The sequence below is a fragment of the Temnothorax longispinosus genome, chromosome 7 (genome assembly GCF_030848805.1).
Source record: "Temnothorax longispinosus isolate EJ_2023e chromosome 7, Tlon_JGU_v1, whole genome shotgun sequence".
Classification (NCBI taxonomy): domain Eukaryota; kingdom Metazoa; phylum Arthropoda; class Insecta; order Hymenoptera; family Formicidae; genus Temnothorax; species Temnothorax longispinosus.
This window is the reverse complement of record NC_092364.1, coordinates 151,656-176,523: the sequence shown is the minus strand read 5'-3', so window position 1 is coordinate 176,523 and position 24,868 is coordinate 151,656. Positions and strand designations below refer to the sequence as shown.

Genomic DNA, 24,868 nt, shown 5'->3' with positions numbered 1-24,868 from the left:
AGCAGGAACGTCTTGTGTATCAGTCGTTTACATTCCTCTACATTGTTTCGTAGGTTTAGAGTTTTCTTTCCGTAACGAGAAGAAAGAGAGAAGAACGTAGGCAGGTAGACGTGTTCATCGAGCAGTCGAGCGATTCGCAAAGACGGCTCGAGCGTGGGCGTATATCGGGCGGACGACAGCGAAGGGCGCGTACAAAGGTGGAAGGTGGTGAGTAGGTGAGAGAGAGAGAGAGAGAAAAGGGTGTGCAGCAGCACCCACTATCCAGGAGAGATGAAGGGGAGCGGATTCGCGAATCGCGGTATCGCGTATAGGTGAGGCGGTAACCCAGTTTCGCCAGTGCACCAGGCCAACCTGCAGCACCGCCGTGAACCGATCGATATACCTATATGCACCCGGCGCGCTGCCCACAGCCTAGATTCGCCGCTTCTGGTCTAGGATAGGCGCGAGCAGGGGGATATACCGCGTGACCCCCGTGACCTACATCGTGGGGGAGAAGAAAACGAACAAGTTGCGCGCCGTCGATCCGTCTCGGATCGCTCATTCTTCCGCATTTCGTTCCGTCGCGATTACGATAACTCTGGATCGTATCTCCTTGCTTGGAAGTTATTGTACCTTCCTTTCATTTGTACCCTCCTCCCCCCTCTCTCTCTCTCTCTTAGAAAGTTTCAAAAGTGACCATTTCGCCAAACCTACACATTTGGACAAGAAATACAATTAGCGCTACTCGGACATCGACAAAAATTGAGTGATTTACGGATTTTATAGGCAGGAATGTGACCTGGCACGCAGGAGTCTAAACCGTCTTTTCCTTTCGCTTTGTTCTTTAGTGCTTCACAATGGACGTATTGTTATCCTTCAAACATCCGCCGAGTGCATTCTTTTTTCTCATCTAAGCAAAAAGAAAATCTGCCAAGAATTGGGATAAAAGTTTCCGCAAAAAATATAAAAAATGTCGGGCAGACTCTACGTGAGATTTTGGAGAAAACGGACATGACCCGTCCCCAGGAAAGATGGAGGAGAAGGAGAGAAGGCGCAGACCTATAACCTCGAACAACCTCGAACAACCTTCGGCTGTCTCGACGCGAAGGTTTCAGCCAGACGAGACAAGCGGAGGTTCAAAGTCCTCGAGCGAAAACATGGCTCGGTCTGAATCATACCGAAAATATATATCACAGAGACCTCTCGAAGCAGCTGATCTCGCGCAGATCTTTTTTCGTCATTTACCTAAGGCGCAGATTCTTATCCAAGAGTCTGTCCAAGAGAACGATCCAACTTTTTAACGATTGGACGCGAAACGACCGACGGGCCGACAGTTTTCCTCACGACAGTTACCCCGCAACGTCGCGTCGCGAAGATCGGGAAAGAGGAGGGCCGTAAAAGTCATTTTTCCCCGGAGTCTTTGAGCCTCCGAGGGCTCCGAGCCGTTGACCTTGGAAAGGTAGCATGGAAACCTCGTGGTGTCGAGCGATAGTACGATATCTCTCTCTCTCTCTCTCCGTCTCTCGCCATCTCTGTGTGGGCGTTCGGTAGGTTAGCAGCCCGCGGAAAGTGGGGGAGAGAATGAACCGCGCGGATCGAGGAGGGGGAGGTAGAGAAAGAGGGTAACCACACGCCGACGAATGTCTGGATGGGAGACGGAAAGTCTATGCGAGGGAAGGGTCGATATTTACCGGCCTTCTCTCGCCCCTTTCCCCCTTCTGGTCCTGCCGTCCCGTGTCCCGTCCCCACCGGGCAACGACCTACCACCCTCGCGCTTCGTGTACGACCGTTGCGTGAATCGTTCGTCTCCCTCGCCACCCTTGCTCGCGCGCCCTACCCTACGCATTACGCGTTACTTCGCGTTCTCTAACCCTCGAGCCAACTTCCCCCCTTCGCCCGACGTCCCTGACCATCTAATTGAACGACACCGTGGTCACGTCGGTCACGAACGATTGTGCGCATTGTGCGCAACGTTCCCGAATGATATCCTACGACCGCGCCTATCTCGATGACACGCGAGACATTCTTTCGCCGCCTCGGGGTCTCGGCGCGGCGTCTCGGCAAGACGGCATTCGTTTCGCTAAAGCATTACATCGCCAACGAATTAAACATTGAGATTTCATGGTACGTGATATTTGACAATCTGACAGTGACCGATGATATCGCATATCGCTCGGTGAAATTTGCAATTTACGGTGGAAAACGTGCGTATCGCGCTGCCACGCCGGCGTGTGAACCGAGAAACTAATCTCGAGAAACTCGGTCGGTAAGCACTAAGCGGAAAGTATTCGCGTAGAGATCACGCGAAAATACTTAAACCCTCCCCGTACAAGTGTGCATTCCGCATACTGCATACGTGAGTCTACGGCGTCCGAAAAATAGCGTTAAACGTAACAAATCCACGTATGCACACGGAGAGTTAATATTGTCGAATAAATAAATGTATGAAAATATGAACAACATATTATCGGTCATAATATGCCTTGGCGCTAAATGGTCCGAATATAGCATAACGTATATAACGGTGAATATAACATGCAGAATAATTAAATATAAACTTAGCGCGGGCGATAAAAATTTTTTAACATTTTTCTCGATCAACGTAATCGCAAGTCAATTAAGTCAGTGTTCTTTCCTTTTTATCTTTCCTCTTTATCTTGAAGCAAAATTCGTAAATGTGCGAAATATTAGAAAGAAAAGAATCGAGATCTTGGAGAAAACAAATGTTATTCACAACAAATTAGTAAATGAGTAAAAATGTTTCTTAAAAAATTCAATATTTAATTTCTAATATACTATCGTACTATTTAGTTCAAACTATTTTTCTAACATAAAATATGGAATATCTCGTATTTTTACTCGCTTTTACGTTTTAACGGTTTTACGTTTTATTGCCTCTCTTCTAATTGTAAGTCTGCAACCATTTTATTGTTAAACATCCTGTAACTATATAACATCGTTAGCAAATAAATCCGTGCAAATAACGTAGTGCACGCAGCGAAACGGAACCGAAGCGGAAACGACAAGACTATTCGCCGACCTGATAACATCCGCCTCTTTATTGCTTTATTGGCGCGTGGTAGTGACCACGTGGTAGAAACATTCCGTGTTCGGGCGCAGAACGTGCAGTGTCACCGTCAAATTTTTTCTTCGCGCGATTTGTCAAACTTAACCCCTTTACTATGAAAACACTCCATGGTTTTCCCGAAGGGTCGGATATTTTGCTTGTCAATCCCAAAGAGACAAAGATTTGCAATAAATCACCGAATTCTCTGATAAATCCTGAAGACAAAGATCTATAGTGAATCAGGTATCGAATAATTCCTGACTTGACTTGACCGAGTACAGCTGTTGACCACGTGTGTGCCTTCAAACGGCCTTTAATAATAATTGTGTCTATGCGTTGCCAATCGTACAATCGTATACATCAAGAGAAAGTTAGTCCTCTTCCTCCCTCTCCTATCCCCACAAAGAACAAAATCACTTTCCAGACCGCGATCATGGTTAAAAAATTCACCAACGATACCGCCCAAACAACTATTTCTCTTTTAACAAAAAAAAATGGAAGGGCTATTTTATCCGAATACTTTCTACAATGCATAAAAGCATTCCTACGAGAAACCTGAAATTTTAGGAATCCTGAATCTTTTGTATCTAAAACTTCGGACCAACACACATCGATTTTTCATTTTTAGACGAAACAGTCATCTCTCCACCTTTGTTCTGAAAATTTACGAGAAAGAAAGAATTTCTGGACTTTGGTTTTCTTCTAGATGAAAGAAAAAAATCTTTGAACTGCATATCAAGAATTCGTTTTGAAAACAATGCTATAAGTACAAAAGTATACATAAAGACCCTGTCGCGTAATGCGGACACCCGATACGTACCTCAATTCTTTTAATAAACATATAAATAATATCTACAATAAATAATATTTCTTCGTTTCCTTAATTTGTACGTAAGAGACAATTTCTAGATAAAGAGATCAGTACGAAGGCAGCAAAGTCTGGCCTTTAGATTCTTAAAAAAAACTTATCAATTTTTATTAATTTGCAGATGTTTCGATTATATCGTAAGATAATGTAAAAAAGATAAATAAAACGTGTGTATATGTCAATCGCGCGGAATTAAAGCACACTTTGAACGATTTATAATTCGAGTTCAAATTCGGATCAGATAGAATACTGTACTATTATACTTATAATCTTACATACCGTGTATCTTAATAAATGTGTTTTCCAATACATGTCTCATATGTTAGACAGATAGATAAATAGATTTTGTTTTATTTATGAGATTACAAGAACTTTGCGATTTACACGTACTTGGCAAAATATACACGTATGCAAGTATATGTATATTCAAAGTCTTGAAATGTTTCCCGCATTACACGCATTATAAAATGATAAATGGAATTCTACCCTGAGTCCCGACATGAATTATATCATACAGATCGTCCAGATTTAAGGCCTGAAGCAAGCTTAACGTTTGACTCGCGTGGATACCTAACGTGTAAAACTCGCGACGAAATTAAAAAATTATCCAGTCGCGTGTAAAAGTGCGCTTTCTACCAGGAACTGTTTCGGAGCTGGTTCGGAGCGGAGTGGACGGACGGAATGGCCGGGCCGGTACACTTGGCACACGTGCTAAATGTCACAATGTTAGAGCGTGCGACTTAACCCGCCAGCATGCAGCAGTCTCGCGACTTGCCCCAACCCATAACTATTTTATTACACACGGAACGCAATCGTACGTAATTCGCGTTCGGCTCGTACATCGGCAGAAATATACGAAAAGCAACACGTGTAACGTTCATTGAAGACACGAGTCACGCGAATAGTGTCACGTGGAAAAAAATCCAAATCATGTCCCTTCTTTCTTTTCAAATACATACGATATATAAATAATCGAAAAAGCAGCTTGAAACGGCAGTAACGGATGAAAGTAAGCGGCGCCGCGCGGAAAATTCCGCAGAAGCGATCGCAAAATCGGCAGAAACCGAAGATAACGAACGGCACGTGATCTAGATAATCCGACAATCTATGCAACGAACGTAACGTAACCGTAAAATGATCAGCCGGCGAAGAGGGAGAAGCGAGCGAATGAAGAATGAAGTACGGTTAGTTTCTCCCCGGATGTTCGGTGGCCTCTTTCTCGAGCGAGCGGCCTTGCCAGGAATGCGCATTTTCTGCCGGTTCTCCTCCGTCTATTCCTCGGCTTCGATTCGAATCCATGTATATGCGCCGATGGCCACCTTTCACCCGTCGTCGTCGCGTCGTCGCGTCGTCACGTCGTCCGCGCGACTGGCGCGTGGCGAATGACGAATGGCGAACCTCATTATTCGAAACCGAACGACTTCAAAGTCGGTCGCTTTACGTCATCAGGAAATTCAAACAACACGAAGCGCGAAAAACAACCGTTAAGCCGCCTAAAGATAGCTGAGTGGCTGCATAATCGAGCGCGAATCTACCTCGAGGAGTATCCACAAATGGAAATATTTCGACCCTCGAACGCGCGATTTTAAACCTTTTGCGAATTTGCGTGATCGGTTCATGGACATTAAGTAGACGTCGCCCGCGCGCGTGCATTCAGATTACGCGTGTCACTTAAAAGGAGACGCAAGAATTACGGCGACGCGCGTTATAACAATTATATAATATCGTAAATGGACAATAACGAAGCTGCACTTGCGCAGATTCCTTCGAATCAATGTCGTTGAATCCTACCGTTCTCTCCCCCGCCCCTGCCTCCTTCAAAGCCTCGAATACCCGAGAGAACGAACGATAAAAGAATGGCATGCGTTCTTTACCTGACTTACTCAAAAGGCATCTAAACGTCCTAAACGCCGAAATGTCCGTCCAGGATTCGATTTATAACATTTTGTGCCGCTCGACTTGAAAGACGAAGATTTGATCAAGTTAACTTTCGCACCTGCTCCGTCATTGGCTCTCCGTTCGTCTCAAAAACGTATAACGTCCTACCTTAACGGTTTAGAACGGTTTCCAATTTACCGTTAAGCGCATCAACCGACAATGGACAGAATGTTTGGCATGCACATCGGATCTCGGAATTAATCGATCTGACCGCTTATTACTCGACCATCTTACTCGAGCGAATATCCATTCGCAAGTCGGAAAGAGAAAGGTACCGACACTACGAGCGAATAAACTGGCTGACTGATGTATTCAAGTTTGTTCGTTTGTGCGTTACGAAAAAAAATCGTATCCTCTCGAATAGTCATTCATAGCTGGCCATTTTATTTAATATTTCTTAACGCTTATACGAGCACAATCTAAATTCACATGAATTTCAACGGTCGAGGGTAAATAGAAAATATTCGTGCAATAAAAGAGATTGGATAACGTCAATTAAAAAATGATGGCGGAGAGGCTTAAAGTTTTTTCCACGTTCCGGCCAACCGGGTTTATTCTCCGTCCTAATTGGAAAAAAATGGCTTTTCTGCATTCTTTGGTCACACAGCCAATCTCGATCAATCTCAAGCTGTAAAATTGTAACTAAACTTGTCGTCGGCGGTCGGCGGTCGGCGTCGCGTCGTCGCGCTCGGTTTGCAGCAGATTCCTTACTCGCCGAGACACGACTCGAAACGAGACCTTGATGAGAGCTCGGTAGACGACGCGGGACGCACCGGACGTCTAACGGAGCGTCGGCGTCGTGTCGCATCCTCCGCGTAAAAACGGACGTGTCACGATCGTGTGACGAGTTCCCGGAAAGCTTTTCGTTTCTCTCGGAGCGACGCGACGCGACGCGACGCGACGTTCCAAGACTCCCTGCTCCCCACCGCCGGCTCGTCCTGTAGATTAACATTAAAGCCACGAGATATTCTTATCAGCAAATAGAAAGGAGATAAGATGCGCGTCAGGTATACCGAAGCATATCGACCAAATATTATATTGAAATATCAACGCCCCTCGACTCAACGAAAGCTATACCAGACTATACCTGAAATATCCCAAGTATTTACGGAATGCTATTTTTCATTTTATCGGAGCGGAAACACAAATAATGTAGGGCCGATCGGAAGATTAAAGGAGATTAGATGGGCAGGGACGAGAAGGGAAGAGAGCGATAAGCGTTCCATCGCGACTGTTGATCCCGAACAAATAACAGAAATATACATATGTAATACATGTATTGTATATTGGAAAAAAGCAAAGCCGTTCGTATCGCGCTCTCGTATACCGTGAAAATCGGGACGACACGTGTTTACCAGCCCAATGTGCGAGCCTGGTCGCGCGTTTATTCGCCATTCAGACCATTCAGTAAACATCGAGCAGACACAAGACGGTGCAGGCAGGTCAGCGGCGAGCCGCGAGACGCGACCAGACGTCACTCGACGCCACCGCGACGCGACATCTTCCGAAAGTTTCGGCAACACCACGTTGCGTAATATTCCCATCCGCTAATAATATTACGCGTCGATAATGACACGACAAAAAAGAAAAAGAAAAAATAAAAGAGAAAAAGGGAAAAAGAAAAGAGAAACGCCGCGCGGAAAGTTGACAGCCCAAGTGCGACAAGTACATATGTGAAATATAGGAATGCGGGAGCAGCCGCATCGGCGCGGGCGCGGGCGCGGGCGCGGCGCCGGCGTCGCGACGTCGGCGCGCGCCCGATAAACTCACCTATCAACGTGGACATTTCCGCCGTGGGCCGTCGTCTCGGGCGCGGTAATCGTCGGCGAGCGTTACACTGGCGATAGATACGTGGCCGTATCACGTCGGACACATGTTTTTTCTTTTCCCCCTTTTCTTCCCCCTATTGACGCGATCGTCTATCGGCGATCGCGCCTGTCCCTTCTTCGTCGGCGCACGGTGACACGCACGGTGACACGCGCGGTCGCATGAGCGGCAATCTTTATCGGGAGTGTCGAGACGAGACGACGAGACCGCGAGACCCGCGCGTTAATCCCCGACGTTGTTCGCGTTACCAGTCGCGAAAGAACGTTCCGAAGAAATTATATAACCTCCGCGTACAACGGAACGGATCTCTCTTCTGTCTCTTTTTCTCCGTTGCGTTTTCGCGCGCGACGTTTTCGGGCGCGTTAGTAGCGATCCGAGCGGAACCCGGTCGCTGCAGTTGCGCTACGCGCGACCGCCAACCACCCGTGCTCCGTGCTTCTCGTTAACGCGGAGCGGGAGAGGAAAAAGAAGGGAAAAAACAAAAAACAAACAAAAAGGGGGAAAAGAAAAAAGAAAACGATCGAATCTTACATGTACGTTCGACGCGACACTCTCGCCCAATCTCGGCAACGGAGCACTCACTATCGAAGAATCGTAACACGCGGTCGTATCCGCGACCATATGCTCGGCCCGAAGAGGTTGCGAACGGCAAACGGAAACTCGAGTGCGGCGCTGACTGCGTAGCGCCGCGTGCCACATGTACATTACCAGCCCGAAGCCCCGAAGTGGCCGCTCGGCTGCCTTCGCGCGACTTCGCGCAACTTCGGACGATTCCGTGAGACGCCTCGCTTTGCGCGGCCTTACCCTCTCTCTCTCTCTCTCTTTCTCCTTCTCGTGGCCTTCCCTTCCCTTCCCCCCTCGCTCTTTCTAACCTCTTACCGTCATTCCTCTGCTCCTACATGTACGCATGGAAGTTTTCCAAAAAATCTTTCCGACAGTCACGATAGTTTTCACGCGACTTGATAAAATTATTTAAAAACTTCCTCTTTACTCTGTCGTCGCGATCATATCAAATTATGTTATAGTATTAAGGAGACGAGAAATCGCGTGACATTTCTTATATTTCTTTCTCGCAACATACGTCGAAATAAAATTTTTCGTATGCCGTGACATAAATTGGTAAAACACATCAAGACCGGTTAGGTCGTTTACTAATATTACCAATTTTATGATACAACAATAATATTAGTAATTTTAAATATTGTATATTACTAGTTTAATACGTTTATCTTTCGATTCGTGGATTAGTAGACGTGAATATATCTTACGATTAATCAGTTGTCGTAAAGACCCGTTATCTTTAAATATCATCTGGAATTTAAGACAAAAGAGGATTCGTTAGTAGGTATAAGGTATATGTTATCCATCTATATATTCTATAATATATGTATACGCATCGTCAAACGAATGGTGCGAGAAAAAATTTCAGACAATCTCTAGCTTCTTGATATAGCTAGTTGACTACTGCGAGGAAACGAGACTAATGAGAGCTTCGGAAGAGGGATCGTACTTGTCAAGTCCACTTGAAGAGACAATATATTATCTCTGAATCTGATTTGAATTAAATATGCATTTGTACGTGTATCGAGCGTTGTATGTTACAACGTATTGTACAATCCTCTGGTCGTCCTTCGAGTCTCGAGATGGGGAAGAGGGGAGTAGGTGCATCAATCTCTTCCAATCTCCCACGTATTAGAATTGAAATGCAACATTTTACCGTATCGCACGTATTAACGTATCTATACAATTTATCGTAAATTATTGTCCGCTTAATGACTTGGTGACGACTTGGTCTAGACTGTCTAGAGATAAGCTTAAAGACACGTAATGTCTCAATACACAACTTTTACGTACAGTGGAACGTTTCAGTCATTTTCAGCAATGTCTTAATTTTAATTAATTAAGGGACTTGTCGAAGCATGTACGAGGAAAAAAAGTTCGGTCGAGACCGATGTCGTGATGTCTCGACGAATCGGAGCGTTTAGCGGAGTACGCATGGAAACTGCATAAATTAACATACTTATAGTTAAAGCACTAATGACATTTTCTCTTGCGAACAATATAACAGAAAAAAAAGAATACGCTGGCAAAGCGTTTTATTTAACGCCACGTAGCGAAAGCGGGATACTTTATCGCGCGTATTAGAAAAAATATCGTGCGGCGCGGCATTCTTCATTTAGGACATTTCGATAAATGTAAAACTATCCCGAAAAAAAGGGACAATTTTTTAAATCGTTTATGCGAGATATCGTCGGCCATTTGTCCTAATAGGTATCTTTACTCTCGTGCACATTCGATATTGTTGCTTCTTGGACATTCTTGGTTTCCAAGACCGGGCAGCGCACGCGAATCGTCGCGTACCGTCGCGTTTCGCACGCAGGAAGCTCCTCGCCTCGGTCTCCCACCTCCGCTTTTAATAGGCGCGATTCAACATTCAACAGTTTGCTGCACGTCGGCGTCGTACCGACCACGCGTGGTCACCACGTCGCGTCCTCCTCGTCCTCGCCCTTCTCCCCGCGCATGCTTATTATCCGTCCTCCTACCTCCTACCGTTTATTTCGCGGCGCGCGGTGACCCGTGTCCTTGTTTCGAAAGCTGCGGGAGTGAGGAAAGAAAGAGGAAACGCGGAAGGAGAAAAAAAAAGTAGACGAGACACTCTATGCCGATACGTATCACGTATCGCCGATACGGGAAACGAACGAGCGTGCCGAGATAAGCGGCCGATTGTTCCTGATAAAACGTTACGATGGCGAGCGACGGGCGACGGGCGACGGGCGGAGAGCGGCGCGTTGCGTTAGCTAGAGAGCCAAGACGAAAGTGAAAGCACGCGTTCGAGCCTTCGAGCCGAATCTCTAGGATCGAGACTTTACGCTCTTGACTTGATCTCCTGAAAAACAAAGGGATATTCGCGATTCCGTAAATCCGTAGGGACGTTTCTCGAATTCCTGGAAACGACGTAATCGGGGAAACGACGTTTACATTAATGTACGTATACCAGAGGACTATCAAGTATAAAGATGATTCCACGTATATTACCATGCGACACGGTAGAGAGTAGAGACGGTTAGAGAGCGTAAATAGAAGCGTACGATCCGAATGATATTTGAAGACTACTACACGTTGACTCTATTGATACGCGCTACTCCGAGTAACTGCGCTGCCGTTGCTGTCGTTGCTGTTAACTGTGAGAAACCGCTTTAACGAGATTACGGAAGCTAGGAAAAGAGCATCGCCGTCGTTCTACTTGCACGGCCGAGTTGTCGAACTTAGCATAGCCGACATCGCGGGAACGGCAGTTTTGCTTTCACGTCAAGTCGCACACCTGTATGTCTGCATGTCTCTGTATGTCTGTATGTCTGTACGCGCGTCGCGATGGCGATGAGCGAGGACGTTTCTCTCTCTCTCTCTCTCTTTCGTTCTCACATTTCAAAAATTCCAGTAAAAGTATAATTAAAAAAAAAAAGAAAAGCCCGAAAACAAACGGTACGTTTATTGTAAAGACACGCGACGCGAAACGGAACGTAAGGCCGAGGATCTGAGAACGTTGGCGTTGCGCCGATAAACGTCGCACGGTAATATCGAGAAAGAACAAGCAACTATTCGCGATCTACCTGCACGTCAGACTCAAGGGGAGGGAGAGGAAAAGATGACCATCTACTTATCTTTCCGCGAGTCGCTCTTTTTATTGTTTTTTATTTCGCCCGGATATCGGACGAGCTTCCCTCGTATCCTCGATACGTACGACGTGGGTTAGCACGACAGTTGGTTGTTGAAAAGAGAAAACGGCGTAGGACGTCGTCGTTCCTCTTTTCTCGCGGCGTACGGCGTACGTGCCACATGCCGCGTGGTCGTCCTAACCTCAAATAACACTTTTCCCCGTGGAGAAGCATGCGCGCTCGGACGATTCGGCGAGGCTCGCCACGAGGCCACGAGGGGAGACCCTCGTGCCTCGTGCACGTTCTCGCGTGATAATCAACGATCGGAACGTTCCGCGGAACGCATATCCCGAGGCCCGAGGCCCGAGGCACGTCCGATGAAGCGCGGCGTTAGGATAAATCGCTCGACAAATGGTAGATTCGATAGGCTACCAAAAGGAAAAGGGAAAAGGAGACTTACCGGCATTCAAGAAGCGGGTGTTGGTAGTCACGACAGCACTGTAGGTCTGCGGGGAGTGCAAGATGGGCTGATTAAGGATGAGCTGGTGCTGGTGCTGATGCTGGTGCTGGTGCTGGTGCTGGTGCTGATGCGGATGCTGATGCTGCGCCGGGGGATGATGGAGTTGTTGTTGCTGCTGCGGCTGTTGCGGCTGCGGCTGCGGCTGCGGCTGCGGCGGCGGCGGTGGCTGCTGCTGCTGCTGGTGATGTTGCTGCGGCTGCGAGTGATGCTGCGGGTGATGGTGGTGGGACAGGTGGTGGTGCTTCCCCTTCGTCGGCATGCTCATCGCAAGCGTGGGTCTCCCTCGTGCAAACTGACCTTCGAAGCCTGCGATCTCCCGCGGTTCGCACTCATAGGTACGTTATTTTCTTTTTCTCGCGTATTCCGTTTCCGCGCGACTTCCACGACGACGGCTGATATTCGCGGCGCGCAGGATCTTCTTTCCTCCCCAGGAAGAGAGATATATATCCGCCGCGACCGGAACGATCACGGCGATCACGCGTTCGGATCGTGGGCGCCGTGCGCGATCGACAGCGATCCGGGGCTGGCAGGGACGATGACGATGGAACGAGCACTCGAGCACACAGTAGGTAATGAACGAACGCACTCGCGCGCGCGCACGCACGCACTCCCTCGGTCACTCAACGAAGACGATTCCGCGTGTTGCACAGGGGCACACAGGGGAAGGGGCCACGCTCGCGCACAGGTCTTCCACGTATTCCCGCGTTCGTCCGCGTCCCGCGGATCCCAGTGGTCCCACCGCTGCCGCGCGACGATCGTTCGTTTTTCGCGGTAACCCCGCGACGTGCGCTCGACCGCCCGCAGGCCCGCACACCAGAGAGAGGAACGTTCCGCTTGCGCGCGATCTCTCTTCGCATAATCGTGTTCGCCGGCCAGTCACCGAGGAACGGAGACGAAGCAACGACGCGAGACGCGAGACGCGAGATACACTTGTACAACGTGCGACCACGCCGCGTCGCGCCGCACCGCGCACCGCGCACCGCGCCGCGCGAATCTGCGAGAGTGGACGTGTGCAATGTCGTGAGTCGTTACCACGCGTACTCAATCGCTCGATCGCTCGCTCGCTTCTACTGCCCGTCAGCGGCGTCAGCCTGTCCCGTTTCACGCGACGGCGACGTTTGTAATGACGTAGGGGGAATGACCACGTTCTCACTTCTCGGACCAGTCGGAACTCGGTCTCGAACGTTTCACCACGTTTCACCGTTGACCGTCGACCGTCGACCGAGTCCCTAGGAGACAAATGCCGCCTCTAACAGCCTCTAGGCCCTCTAGGGAACTCGCCATTTTGTCCCGCGTCGACTCGCACGCGCGCGCGAGCGACAACCTGATGCGAGATGCGAACGGGATCTGACGTCCGCGATCCAATGGGCGCGTTCGACTTTACAGCGGTGATTGGACTATTGTCTCTGGACCGACCAATCGGAAATGTGGATTGATGTTTTACGACCAAGTTTTCGAACGTTGCCGAATAGCTGCAGAGAGAAAAATTTTTTAGCATTATTAGTATTCGGAATATTTTCGCTAACTGTTTTTTAAACCGCAATATTACGAGCAGCAATCTCAATTCCTATATCTCAATTCCCGTTCTAATACTAATTTCTAATTTTCTCAAAGATCAAGATCAAGATTGGCACTGTAAAAAAAAGTGTATATGTATATATATGTATACATTGGTATACATACAACAAACATACATACATTCTCTCAAAAAGTTTCCTACGTTGTTAATAATCTCTATGTTTTGCGGTACTTGAAAGTGTTCAAAGTGAAAAAAACTCTCCTTTTCAAACCAATACTTTATGACGTATGTAGTATCGTCTAATAAGCGAAGGATTATATCCCTTGCATTTCGGCACTTTTAATCTAACCTACACATTTTCCTTTCTTCCTCCCTTCCCTGTCCTGTTCTACATTTTCAACGCTCGTCTCGCCGAAAATGAGTTCTCACGGAAAAGCAGAGACTGACAGACTCAGAAAGAATTTGGAAGAACAATTGGATCGGCTTGTGCAGCAGTTGGAAGATTTGGAAGATTGCAGGTTCTGTTTTATTCTGTCGTTTCATCTCTCTCTCTCTGTTCTAATAAGAATATTAAATTTGTTTTAAACAATTTTTTTTAATTTTACAAATTTTGTGTTTAAGGTAATCGTATCAATAACCGGACATGTAAAAGAATTTTTTATTGTAGTTTGAAACTTTAGCTATAGTATCCAAATGATTATTTCCAAAAATTTATATTTTTTTAAAGGTATTCAGACATAGGTACATTTACCTTATATATTCATATATGAATATTTTTTTCCTTCTTTGTGAGTTATCTTGGTTGTTTGATTGTTAACAGAGTTACTTTAGATGAGACGGATTATCAGGAGTATAAGGAAGACACCATGGAACAACTCCGTGAAATTAACGAGAGTCTGCAAAGAATGATATCTGGAAACATGACTTTAGTCGATGAACTTGGAGCAACGCAATTGGTATCTATATATTTTATATAATTTTTCTTGACTGAACAACGAACAATAATAAGACGTATTGCGGGATGTGTGTTTCTATATGGTCGATTGTATATTCTTAATAGGCGACTCAAGCAGCTGTCGGCGCAGCCTTCCAAACCCCAGCCGTGATAAGAATGTTTTGTAAGCGGGAGCCTGCCGGACTCAAGGAACGTCTCTCGCAAATTGATCGAGACGTGAAATTAGGGAAACTGAACAAAGAAGCCGCCGACCGCCAACGGGGAGAAATACTGACCGCTTTAAGGCAACTTGGAGAAGAGTTAGAACCGTCTGAATTACAGTTGTTGGAGCGATTATCTTTAAATAATATAGATACCACCAGGTATGTGCAAGTTACTGAAACGGTGGGAAAGGGTAAAATGGCCCTGGATGTAGTCGGTAGGGAAGTTAAAGCTACGCAAGATACTTGAACTTGATCATTATAACGGTAATCGTTATAACAGTCATATTATTTTTAATTTATCACTACGTTTTTAAAAAAAGTTTTGTAAGTTTTGTTAAGGATCTTTCTTATCGAACAACTTATATTCATACAGTGTGTTGAGTGTTCTTATGCTAGTTTTTTTTTTTTACGTTTCTCTTCAAGTTTTCATGAAAATTGAAATTTTTACCAAATTTTAATCCCACTAGTAAACTAAATACTTGCGCCGCTATAAATTAAAATCTATGTAACTGTGCAATTGATTTATTGTCTATGGAGCTTGTCTATTGCTGCTGCAGCATAGCAGTAATATGACAATATTATGATGGTTATTTGATGTGAAGGAAATAGTTCTCTATTATTGAAATTTCAGATACAAATATAAATGAGTAATCAAAAATATAAATAACACAAAAACTTATCGTATGTAACTTTTATGTAATTTTTAGTATATAGATATGAATAATTTTATGTTATTTAAATATTTACTGAAAGTGCAACAACATACAGTGCAACACGTGTATCGAATTAGATTTTATAATGTGCATTAGATGTAACGTGTATGTAAAAGCATCTTGTATATTGTTCACAAGATTGTTACCTGAAATCATAAAATAAATATATCGATGTTTCTGTGTAACTTACCGTTTCTATTTAAGGATATTATATTTCAGTCTGATAAGAATTAAAATGAGAATCATAAAGATATAATATATCCCAAGGTATATGTATAAATATAATGAATAACTGATAATTAATGACTGGGTAATAATATACATTTGTTCACATTATTGACAGACGTACGTACATTAAAGTCTGTTATTAATATACCGTATACGAAACAAAAACTTATCTAGAAAAATAATAGATCAAAAAGATTAACAAGAATCATTCCAGAATCCGTTGCCTAAATATATAAATATCAATAAGTATAAAACTATGATTATTTAAAAACTATTTTGTTATGTTGCAAGTAAAAATAGGTTTTTAAGATTAAGACCTGCGTGTACATATAACAGTCCTTCCTAGAGAGGAAGTTTACGAAGGCCTATCGACGTGGTGTCAAGAATATATTGACGTGCTTCTACAGGCAATTCTCTGATATGTGTACATATATGCATACATACAGCTTATTTCAATACACTTTTATTCTTCGGAGTCTTCGATTAATTTAAATCGGATAGTTAATTTTAAATAGTTTAATTTTCTCTAAGTTATCATGCAAGATTCTTTAAAGTTTTCTTTGCAACACAATCTATTATCGATTTCGAAAAACAAAACAACGGCATTCTGCTCAATTTCGTTTCTGATCGCAGTACTTCTGGGATACTGTATACATGCAGACACACACATTCATACATATATACAATAATAATAGGTGTGCAAAAGCGTCCAGATAGACAAATAGAGAGAATTATAAACTCTTTTTCATACATTAGAAGGTGCTTGCACCTTCATATACATGTATATTATATATATATTTATCTATATATATTATAATATATTGTACGTATATACAGAGTGGTGATTTATTTTAATCTTATCAGGGCAATTATCTCGGAAAGGGAACGTTTTTGAAAAAATTTTTCAGAAAGTTGTAGAGTTGGTAGGAGAATAAATAAACGTAGTTTTATTTTATTATATAATTTTTTTTTAAATTGATTTTACCATCATTTGTTCTCCAGACGATAAAACTTTTGTCTGAAACACTTTTGCCCGCCGAGTTCCATTTTCGAGATATTTGGCTGGACTATTTAAAATAAGACACCTTGTACACATGTATAATATATATATTTTTATAACATAATTTTTTAAATCTGTTTGAAGTTTGAACGCTTTCTTATATATTATTGTACTCATTATATTCGTCACATGAATTAGCGCTTACGCCTGCATACTCTTTTATGTGCATGCTGCCAGTGAACCTGTTGACAGTCCGTGCTGCAGTATGCGGTATTCCAACAACAATGATATATCGCCTCAGCTTCGCAATTATAACACTATAATAAATGACAGATATTTAAGAATAATATATTTCAAAGAAAAAATCAGAAAGACGAAAGAGAATTACCCATTGTTTCTTTTTGATGTCAGATACGATTTGTTGATGTCTATCGGTTAATTGCCGCAATTCTTTGGCGTGCTCCGCTTGTAGTCTCTCTAATTCTCTGCACTTTTCAAGTTCTAATTCACGGCGCAATTTTTCTAGCGCCGTTGTTGTCGGTTGTTCCGAAGTTCTGCGTTCTCTTTTGATCTGAAAGTGTACAGTTGTCGAAAAGTTATTGAACAGTGTAGCCGCGCGAATACGTGATTGAAGCACTTGGCCAAAGATTTACCTTGGCGGGAAGCCCATCCGTTTGAATTTGTTCAGTTTGTACGAGAACGCACTTCGATCTCGGTTCTTGGCAGCTAGATGTAACCATATCTTCTTGGGAGCCTTCCTTCTTCAAACCTTGAGGACATGTGCTCGTTATGCTTTCTCTCGCGGGTTCATCTTCCGCCACAGGTAAACAAGGCACCTGTCTTTCTTCATTCTCGGCGTTAGTTTTCGCAACGTCTCCTTTATTATCCGTTCCATCGTTTACATTTTGCGTTTCAATATTACCATCTGAACTCAAGCGTTCGACTCTCACTCTCAAATCTTTAATCAGCTGCTTTGGCAAACTAGAACCGTGCGATGAACTCTTCGAACTCGACGATTCCAATTTTCGAATTTTCGCAGGCGTAGGATCCTCTGTTATATTTGAGTTATCCTCCTTATTTTTTCCCAACTTTTGCAACAAGTGCTGATGATGCTTTAGCTCTTCGAAAGCCCTATTCCAAGCGGTTGATTTTTTTATCTATTAAAAAACGTTAATTTTAAAAATGTAAAAAAAAAGATATTTTGTATCAATTATGAAATCAAGTGCTTTCATAATTGAAAGAACGTGTAGTGGTACATTCAATTTTTTCAATTATTTCTATCGCCTTAAAATTTTTCAATCAAGATAATTTTTCTTAAGATTTTTTTCTATCGCAATCATGATACGAGAGTGTCAACGCCGTTACAATATCGAGCGAATAGTATAGAGAGTATTTAGAATTAGATTTAGATTTTTTACCTGCAAACTTTGTAATGTGGAAAAGATTGGCCGAATGAAAACTTTCTCGATATTAGCCCTCATGTGATGACCTCCGAAAAAACGCACGTCGTATACATTGCCATTAACTTGCATGACCTTCGCCGGCCAATATGGGTATCCCTTTTGCTTTGCATAGACCAATTTATGAGGGGGATTACACGGTATGCAGAACCACATTTTTTCGGATTTTTCGTTCGATATACGATAACAGTCCGCACAACGACGTATTTCCTGAAGGTCGTAGCAACAGTCTTGATACATCACGCGTCCCATGTCCGCTATCACGCTACTAACTGTTAGAGCGACAAGATAATGAGATGCTTAAAGAAGAAAATGCATCGAATTGTAGATCTCTTACCTCCGTGATATATTATGATGTTATGTAGAATATTATGTGCATCAGCCTCAAATTCGGCGAGATTGTTGTACTCATTATTGTCCGTTTTCGCGTCCATTACCGCCAAATCCATGTGACGCTTTATGAGAATCCCTGGCCGCCATGCGTCTTCACCCTCGCTCACCCAGGTCAATCCCGAAAAACCGTTGGGCGGTGTAACGATCGGATCATTATTGAAAACAATGGTACGATTTGTAATTTCCGGCGGTAATTTCGCTTTCAGATGGCCACAGGTGAAACTAAGAATATGATTGAGATCGATCTTGTCGGGATATACGTCGCTATTTATTTTCTATAACATAATTCGTACTTTTAACAAGATATCGCCAATACGAGATATATGCATTGAGAGCTTTCAGATGCTTACCTCGCAAAAGTTACAAATCTTTAATTTCGTATTACTGGGTACGTGGCACTCTGAGTGATAGACCCTGCAGCATTGTTCACAGCATTCGACCGCACCTGCTCGTTGACATTTGCAACAGTACCAATCGTGATTATCGTCCTGCGATACGTCTACCGGCGGCAATCTGTAACTCTCTTGCTCAACGCCGCTTTTCGTGGGTACTTTCTTCAATAAGACGAGCCCGTCCTCGACCGCCTTGTTGAGCTCCTCTTGAGCTTCTTGTTCTGTGAAGCCGTAAACACGAGCCATGTGCCGTACCATACGGTCATTACTAGGCAAGCTCCTTTGATGTACCGTGATTTTGATCGTATCCCAAATCCGCTGAATCATAGCTGGATCACTTCTGCGGCGTACAGACATATCGATAACAACTGTAATGAGAAATAATTTATTGGCGCATTATCGAAAACGCTAGCTTTCATTAAATGTTTCATTTATTATACTTTTAATTATTATTTCGTTAACCAATTTCATGATGTAATTAATTAAAACGAATGACAATACAAAAATTCACAACAGTAAGAATATAGATAGTTGAACCATTAGCAACGTTTAAATTGATAAGTATTTTGTGCCCTCATATACTATCAGTACGGTACAGTTAAATCTAAACTCTTCACTACATTAGCCACGCTAACTGGGTACCCACATTACCCATATGCTTATACCAAGTGCTCTACTCATTGTCAGTCGGCTTCTATCAATCTCAAGGTGTGGCAGTTTTAAGAATAATCGATGCAAACGGTTTCAGTGAACGGAGCGGACAAATATTTTTAATCGAGGAAGACCTGCCATCGCAATATGCATTCGGCGGTGCTAGACGCAACAGGTTACACACTGTTACTGTCCAGCTTTATCGCGCTTGTGATTCTATTATGGAAAGGATGCAAACGCAAGAAGAAATCACCATTTTACTTTCTATCGGCATCTGACGTCGTTAGTTCCGCATTGACAGCTATTATACTTCTCGTGAATCATATCGAAGCTGGAATAAGATTGAGTTACAACTGGCAGAATAACACCAGCAGTGATATCCCCAACCATACATGGACAATCGAAGACAACTACAGAGGTCCATTCTTACAGACTCATGATCTGCGCGAGGCATTCAACGAGGTTGATCGCAATGTAACTTTAGCATGTGGCATGAAAGATATATTTATGCAATATGGAATGTTACTCGCCGCACTGACAAATGCATTTATATCTTTACTCACCTTTACTGTACAATGCAATCTCAATGCAGCATGTATAAAGAAAAGATGTGCCAACGTAGTGAAATCGCTGAGAGATACTCAACTTGGACCGAAGGATGCCCAAGTCAAGCGTCGAGAGAGTGAACAGGAACCAGCATCTCTACAACGAGACAATATTAACGTGAAGACCAGCAGGAGCAACATTATACAGGGAATTAGGGACAGCTCAAAATTCCGAACGCTTCGAACGAAAGAAGGTGACAGAAAGCCGACTAGCTTCCTCGTCACGAGTCATTGGCTCGTGCCATTTCTTGTTGTAGGAATTCTATATTTCGCCGAATATAGCGATATGAATAACGTTAGACATATGGAGGACATCGAATGCGTATTTGAAAGTAATTTTCCAATGAATGACTTTGATACATTTTCAAATACACTTACAGATGATAATCTGAACATCATTGATTCCGTTGCATACATAACGGAACAGAATTATTTCCTTAACCTTAATAAAAAGTTATTAAACGAGTCAAAATCAAACAGCGTAGAAATAGATCAAGTAGTATCTAAAGTTCAGAATATAGTTAGGACTATGTTAAGTTATAGGCGCAATACTACAAAAGATATCGGAACCACAAATAGTTATAATACTTCTAAACCGCAAAATTTGACGGAGTACATTTTAGCAAATAATATAATGAGATATATAAAAAATATTACATATATCAACAGTGTAGTTGAAGGACTAAACGATACACTAATGGAACCGGATATAAATGTCTATACATCAGCTACAAATAACAATATATATTTAAATCAATCGATTGATTCGGAAGAACCGTTATTCTACCAAGTGTTGAAGAATGCGTCGGAAGAATTAGATGCAACTACATCTGGGAACCTGAGCAGCGTATCGCGAGGGTCAGCTGAAAACGAGGATAATAGTTATCAAGAGGATGCACAGACACATTTCGCAAGTACAGAACAAAGCACAACTCAAATGACTGCCACGAATGCTTTCGTGCAAAATGCAACATTCGTTTCCACCAATCGAATATATGGCGAGATAATGAAACGTATTCAAGCTGCCAGTGTACATTCGGCAGCGAAAAATCAATATAATCGCTCGGTGAGTCGACCCAAGGATGGGGAACAACCTAAGAGGAAGCCGACGTCAATCGAGGATCTATTATCCAACAAAAGGGATACGCGCTACGTTAATACTGAGACAAAACAGAGCAGTTTCCCGCATATGACCAACGAATGCCTCATTTCGACCAAGTTCTTAAAATTACAGCTGTTTGTGTCATCTTTCGCGGTATACTTCCTGCCGATTCTGCTCTCCTGTATCCTACAAATGCGAGGAAAGCACACGTGTAAGAATACACTTGCGATATTAAGAACAAAAATCGATCTTCCCTCGACGGATAGTAAAAAGATTCATCATCAAGATTCAGCAGAAGGATCCAGCACGCCACAGGACGTAAGAAACGACGATAGCGGAACGGATACAGATGCGATAAAGCCGATAAAAAAGGATCATGAAAGTTGCAGGGAAAATGAAAGTATAGCCTTAGAGATAGAATGTATGGTAAGAATATTCAATGTTATCAAGTTATCATTAATTTTGTGCGTAGTTCTCTGGACTCCGGTATTCTTAGAGACTCTACTGAGAGTATACTTGTGTACTCATGTGCCTCAATGGTTAACTGATACAACATTCTTAAGCGCCTTTTCTTTCGGTATCGTAAGAAATGCTTTGAATATAAATATAATTAGAATTCAAGAAGCTTGCAGTGACGCTGGTACGAAAGAGAACAAGATACATCCAGTTGAATAATAAGCTTAATAACTAATATGTACGTCAGCAAAAGAATAGGTATGGATTCTCAATCAGTAAACTACTATGCATGTTTGGCTGAGCTTGAATTTTTTTATTTACTGGGATGTAAAAATCCAGACCCAAGAAACTACTCCTGGGTTAATAATACCAGTATAATAATAATAATGACAGTACGCACACTAATCACGAATACGTGACTTTGTATAATTACGTACATACATTTTGCACGCGTGAACCGTTTTTGGTGCATGCTTTTTGAGGAAAGAAGACCAACCGCAGAGAGAAGAGACGTGTTTTATATCAAAAGTAAAAAATATCTCTTTATGTACAAAAGCATTAGAACGCGCGTGCGACTGAACTCTACGCGTAACGAAAATATCTCTCGTACTGGGTAAAATAAGTACGCATACGTCGGGTAGGTAATCGCATTTTACTCTAGAAACGCGTTTTCAGCGCAAATATTTGCAGACGCTTGTTACAATAAAAATTGTCGCGAAAGTGCCCATATGCGACGTGACTTAATTTGTAAGGACTAAGGGTACGCATTGATAGACGTATTAAGACGTTCGCTTACTGTGCACTTATCACTTGGAAGAATTTCACTAAGTAGAATTTCGGTCGCTAATTCGCTATGCAGACTGGACGCAGTGGACGCACTGGACGCTGTGGACGACCGTCGGAAGGGTCTGAGATATCGCGCCGCGGCCGCGGATGCTCCCTCGAACCTCGAACGGCCCTACGTGGGTTTCGCGTTTCGCACCGTCACGGAAGCGAGTGCATCAGTCACGCGAACGGATTCCTCCGATTCTCGTCGCCGCTCGCGATAGCGACCAGTAACGCAGTAACGGGTTTAATGTAATATAACACAACAATTAACATCAGAGGCGCAAGTACTGTGCGCTGTGCGCACGTCACGAGCCCAACTTAACCTCCTCGCTCGGCAGCAGGCTCGGCTCGCTCCTCGTCAGCGCGCTTAATAATGCGCGCGCAACTTACATACGTGCACATATCGACAAGTTGTTTTAACGCGTATCGCACCTCGCACCTCGCACCCGCACGACCGTGCGCGTTTCCGATATTCCGTTTCGAACTCGCGCAAGGCATTCTTACTCGTGCCGATCTCTTTTAACAGGGAATCTCGATACATCTTTAAATAAATCATTATCAAGTTTGATACAGTTTGGTAAACGAAATTTAGTAAAATTAATTAAAAACTTGCCGACAGCTTTAAATGTCGCTGGCGCATTTTAAATATCAGGATTTAGAATAATCTAATTAAATTAATTCAGCGAGGCAGATTTATTTTAAAAACAGTTTACAACTTACTTGGTTTTATATGTATATGTATGCGCGTGCGTGCGTGAGTATCCACGTATATTCCAGTAATCAGCAATATTACACTTTTAACTGGACGAAGCGATATATGAACGTCATTATTGTTATCATTGTACTGTAGCAGAATATTATCTCTGGATTATAATAATTTGATGTAATGCGTACACCCTACGTAGTAGTTAAAAACGAACATTCTCATAATACACCATACAGTAAACAAAAAGAACGTGTTATTTATATGATATATATTCAAAACGCAAGGCGTGGACAGCAAATAGACAAATACAAAATGAAAAGAGCGAATACATTTCAGTTAGTCGATTTCAGTTGACCAACGATAAATCTAATGATTGGATCGCGCTAACAAAGCTCTATGATCTGTTGCAACGTGCGTCGTAGATCCGTACCGTTCTCCCACGGTATAATTTTCGCCTTCACCGACCTGGAGGTAGACGAGTTGTTGAGCTGCGTGGCGAGCGGATAATCCTTACGCGGACATGCCAAATCGACTTGAGAGAGACGCAAAATCGGACAGAGATCGTTATACCCGTCGCCGATGTAGACACGCCTCTCGTAGCTCTTGCTTTCCTTGCGTTTATCCTGAATATAGTCCATCAGGATCTGGCCCTTGCAGAGATTGACGGAGCTCATCTTACACGCGTGCTGCGTGTGATACGCGTCCACCCTCAGCCTGCCGTCGTCGTCGTATCGGCCCAGGTTTGTGAAGACCCGTGACACCACGTGTTTCAGCTGTCTGTTCCTGAGCCAGTAATCTATGAATAGGCTGTTGGAGTCGCTGATAATGATGATCTCGTGACCGTTGGCGTGCAGGGAAGTGAGAAGCTCCGTCATCCCCGCAACCGCGGGTATACTGACAATAATGTCCTCGATTTGACTCGCGTTCACGGAGTTGTCGTACAGGAGCTCGAAGATCTTGTTCATGTAGGGCAACCAGCCGTCGGATTTCCGTAGATTCTGCACATTCTCGGGTATTGGTTCCGTCAGCAAGTTTTGCACTACCACGTCGGTGTTGTCCTCGCAGATGGTGTGATCAAAATCGATCGCCACGAGCACGCCACGACCCATCTCTGTAATAATTAAAGCATACGCGTCGCGTTATACAGCCGCCGAGAATCGAGATCTCTGCCAAGCTTTATAAAGCCCGATATACTTATTGAGACATTAGTATACGTTCAACGCGCTAGATAACTCGTTAAACAAACGTGGTCATATGTGTAGGGTGATTTATTTAACTTAAACATCTTTACTTTATTTGAACAATAGGAAAAACTTGAAGCTCTCTCTGTTTATCGCATATATACCAAGATTTATTTATATTGCAGTTTAAAAACTGATATCGTTGCTATGTGCATTATAAGTTTTTTTGGCCTGTGTCATCTCCATTTCTCTCATTTTTCACTTCGGTCTTAAATGATGCGTTGAACGTTACACAGATAGCTGAATAACGTAGGTGTATAGTTGCGTCGTTCGATCGTTTTCTTACGGATTTATCACGTATCCGGAATCAAATGCATTTCTTCCTAAGATTATTGCTCGCTTTCACCCGTTTTATTTCCTTCATTCCTCGTTTATGACAGGATTCTTCGAAATTAAATCTAATTAAATTAATTAAACTCACTTGGCAGATAAGTAGATTGAAGAACCTGCAGCCGGATAAATACTGACCCTACTGACAGACGAAACTTTGGTGCGGGCACTCTTGTAAAAGATCTGTGCCAGAACCGCCAGAACTGAACAAATAAGTGACGAGAACGTCAC

At 43.4% G+C, this 24,868-nt stretch overlaps 4 protein-coding genes across 6 annotated transcripts in view; 1 reads left to right on the top strand and 3 right to left on the bottom strand.

The window, feature by feature from the left end:
- Eif4g (eukaryotic translation initiation factor 4 gamma) overlaps window positions 1-12,583 on the bottom strand; it is a 43,321-nt gene extending 30,738 nt beyond the window's left edge. The window contains exons 1-2 of one of the 2 annotated variants that reach the window (XM_071784073.1): window positions 8,211-8,315; window positions 7,623-7,689 (exon numbers count right to left, since the gene is read on the bottom strand). In XM_071784073.1, coding sequence (XP_071640174.1) covers window positions 7,623-7,689; window positions 8,211-8,300 — 157 coding nt within the window. In that variant the 5' untranslated portion in view covers window positions 8,301-8,315. Of the gene's footprint in view, window positions 1-7,622; window positions 7,690-8,210; window positions 8,316-11,795 lie in introns of those variants that run through there. The other variant, XM_071784072.1, reaches the window with a different exon arrangement.
- A 605-nt stretch (window positions 12,584-13,188) lies between these two features.
- On the top strand, window positions 13,189-15,430 carry LOC139816538 (protein LZIC). Its single transcript, XM_071784127.1, has 3 exons — window positions 13,189-13,892; window positions 14,195-14,330; window positions 14,435-15,430. The coding sequence occupies exons 1-3, from the start codon at window positions 13,792-13,794 to the stop codon at window positions 14,777-14,779; spliced, it is 582 nt and encodes a 193-aa protein (XP_071640228.1). The 5' UTR covers window positions 13,189-13,791; the 3' UTR covers window positions 14,780-15,430.
- Window positions 15,431-15,548: 118 nt separating this feature from the next.
- LOC139816518 (zinc finger MYND domain-containing protein 11) lies at window positions 15,549-22,796 on the bottom strand. Of its 2 annotated transcripts, XM_071784101.1 has the most exons (8): window positions 22,329-22,465; window positions 19,933-20,071; window positions 18,677-19,086; window positions 18,271-18,601; window positions 17,892-18,205; window positions 17,127-17,630; window positions 16,862-17,044; window positions 15,549-16,790 (listed from the first exon to the last, which is right to left on the bottom strand). In XM_071784101.1, exons 3-8 carry the CDS (start codon window positions 19,073-19,075, stop codon window positions 16,668-16,670), a joined length of 1,854 nt encoding a protein of 617 aa, XP_071640202.1. In that variant the 5' UTR covers window positions 19,076-19,086; window positions 19,933-20,071; window positions 22,329-22,465; the 3' UTR covers window positions 15,549-16,667. The 2 variants fall into 2 exon arrangements, with proteins under 2 accessions (XP_071640202.1, XP_071640201.1); XM_071784100.1 differs by lacking the exon at window positions 19,933-20,071 and having other exon boundaries at window positions 22,329-22,796.
- Window positions 22,797-23,034: 238 nt separating this feature from the next.
- On the bottom strand, window positions 23,035-24,864 carry LOC139816534 (pyridoxal phosphate phosphatase PHOSPHO2). The gene is made up of 2 exons (XM_071784124.1): window positions 24,729-24,864; window positions 23,035-24,177 (listed from the first exon to the last, which is right to left on the bottom strand). The coding sequence occupies exon 2, from the start codon at window positions 24,173-24,175 to the stop codon at window positions 23,450-23,452; it is 726 nt and encodes a 241-aa protein (XP_071640225.1). The 5' UTR covers window positions 24,176-24,177; window positions 24,729-24,864; the 3' UTR covers window positions 23,035-23,449.
- Between the last annotated feature and the right edge of the window lie 4 nt (window positions 24,865-24,868).

Excerpts from the sequence above, each read along its gene's own strand:
- LOC139816538 (XM_071784127.1), top strand. The coding sequence starts at position 13,792 with ATGAGTTCTCACGGAAAAGCAGAGACTGACAGACTCAGAAAGAATTTG. Across the intron at positions 13,893-14,194 it reads GAAGATTTGGAAGATTGCAG|AGTTACTTTAGATGAGACGG; the intron begins GTTCTGTTTTAT and ends GATTGTTAACAG. Across the intron at positions 14,331-14,434 it reads AACTTGGAGCAACGCAATTG|GCGACTCAAGCAGCTGTCGG; the intron begins GTATCTATATAT and ends TATTCTTAATAG.
- LOC139816534 (XM_071784124.1), bottom strand. The coding sequence starts at position 24,175 with ATGGGTCGTGGCGTGCTCGTGGCGATCGATTTTGATCACACCATCTGC.
- LOC139816518 (XM_071784100.1), bottom strand. The coding sequence starts at position 19,075 with ATGTCTGTACGCCGCAGAAGTGATCCAGCTATGATTCAGCGGATTTGG. Across the intron at positions 17,045-17,126 it reads CGGATGGGCTTCCCGCCAAG|ATCAAAAGAGAACGCAGAAC; the intron begins GTAAATCTTTGG and ends GTACACTTTCAG. Across the intron at positions 16,791-16,861 it reads ACATCAAAAAGAAACAATGG|TGTTATAATTGCGAAGCTGA; the intron begins GTAATTCTCTTT and ends CATTTATTATAG.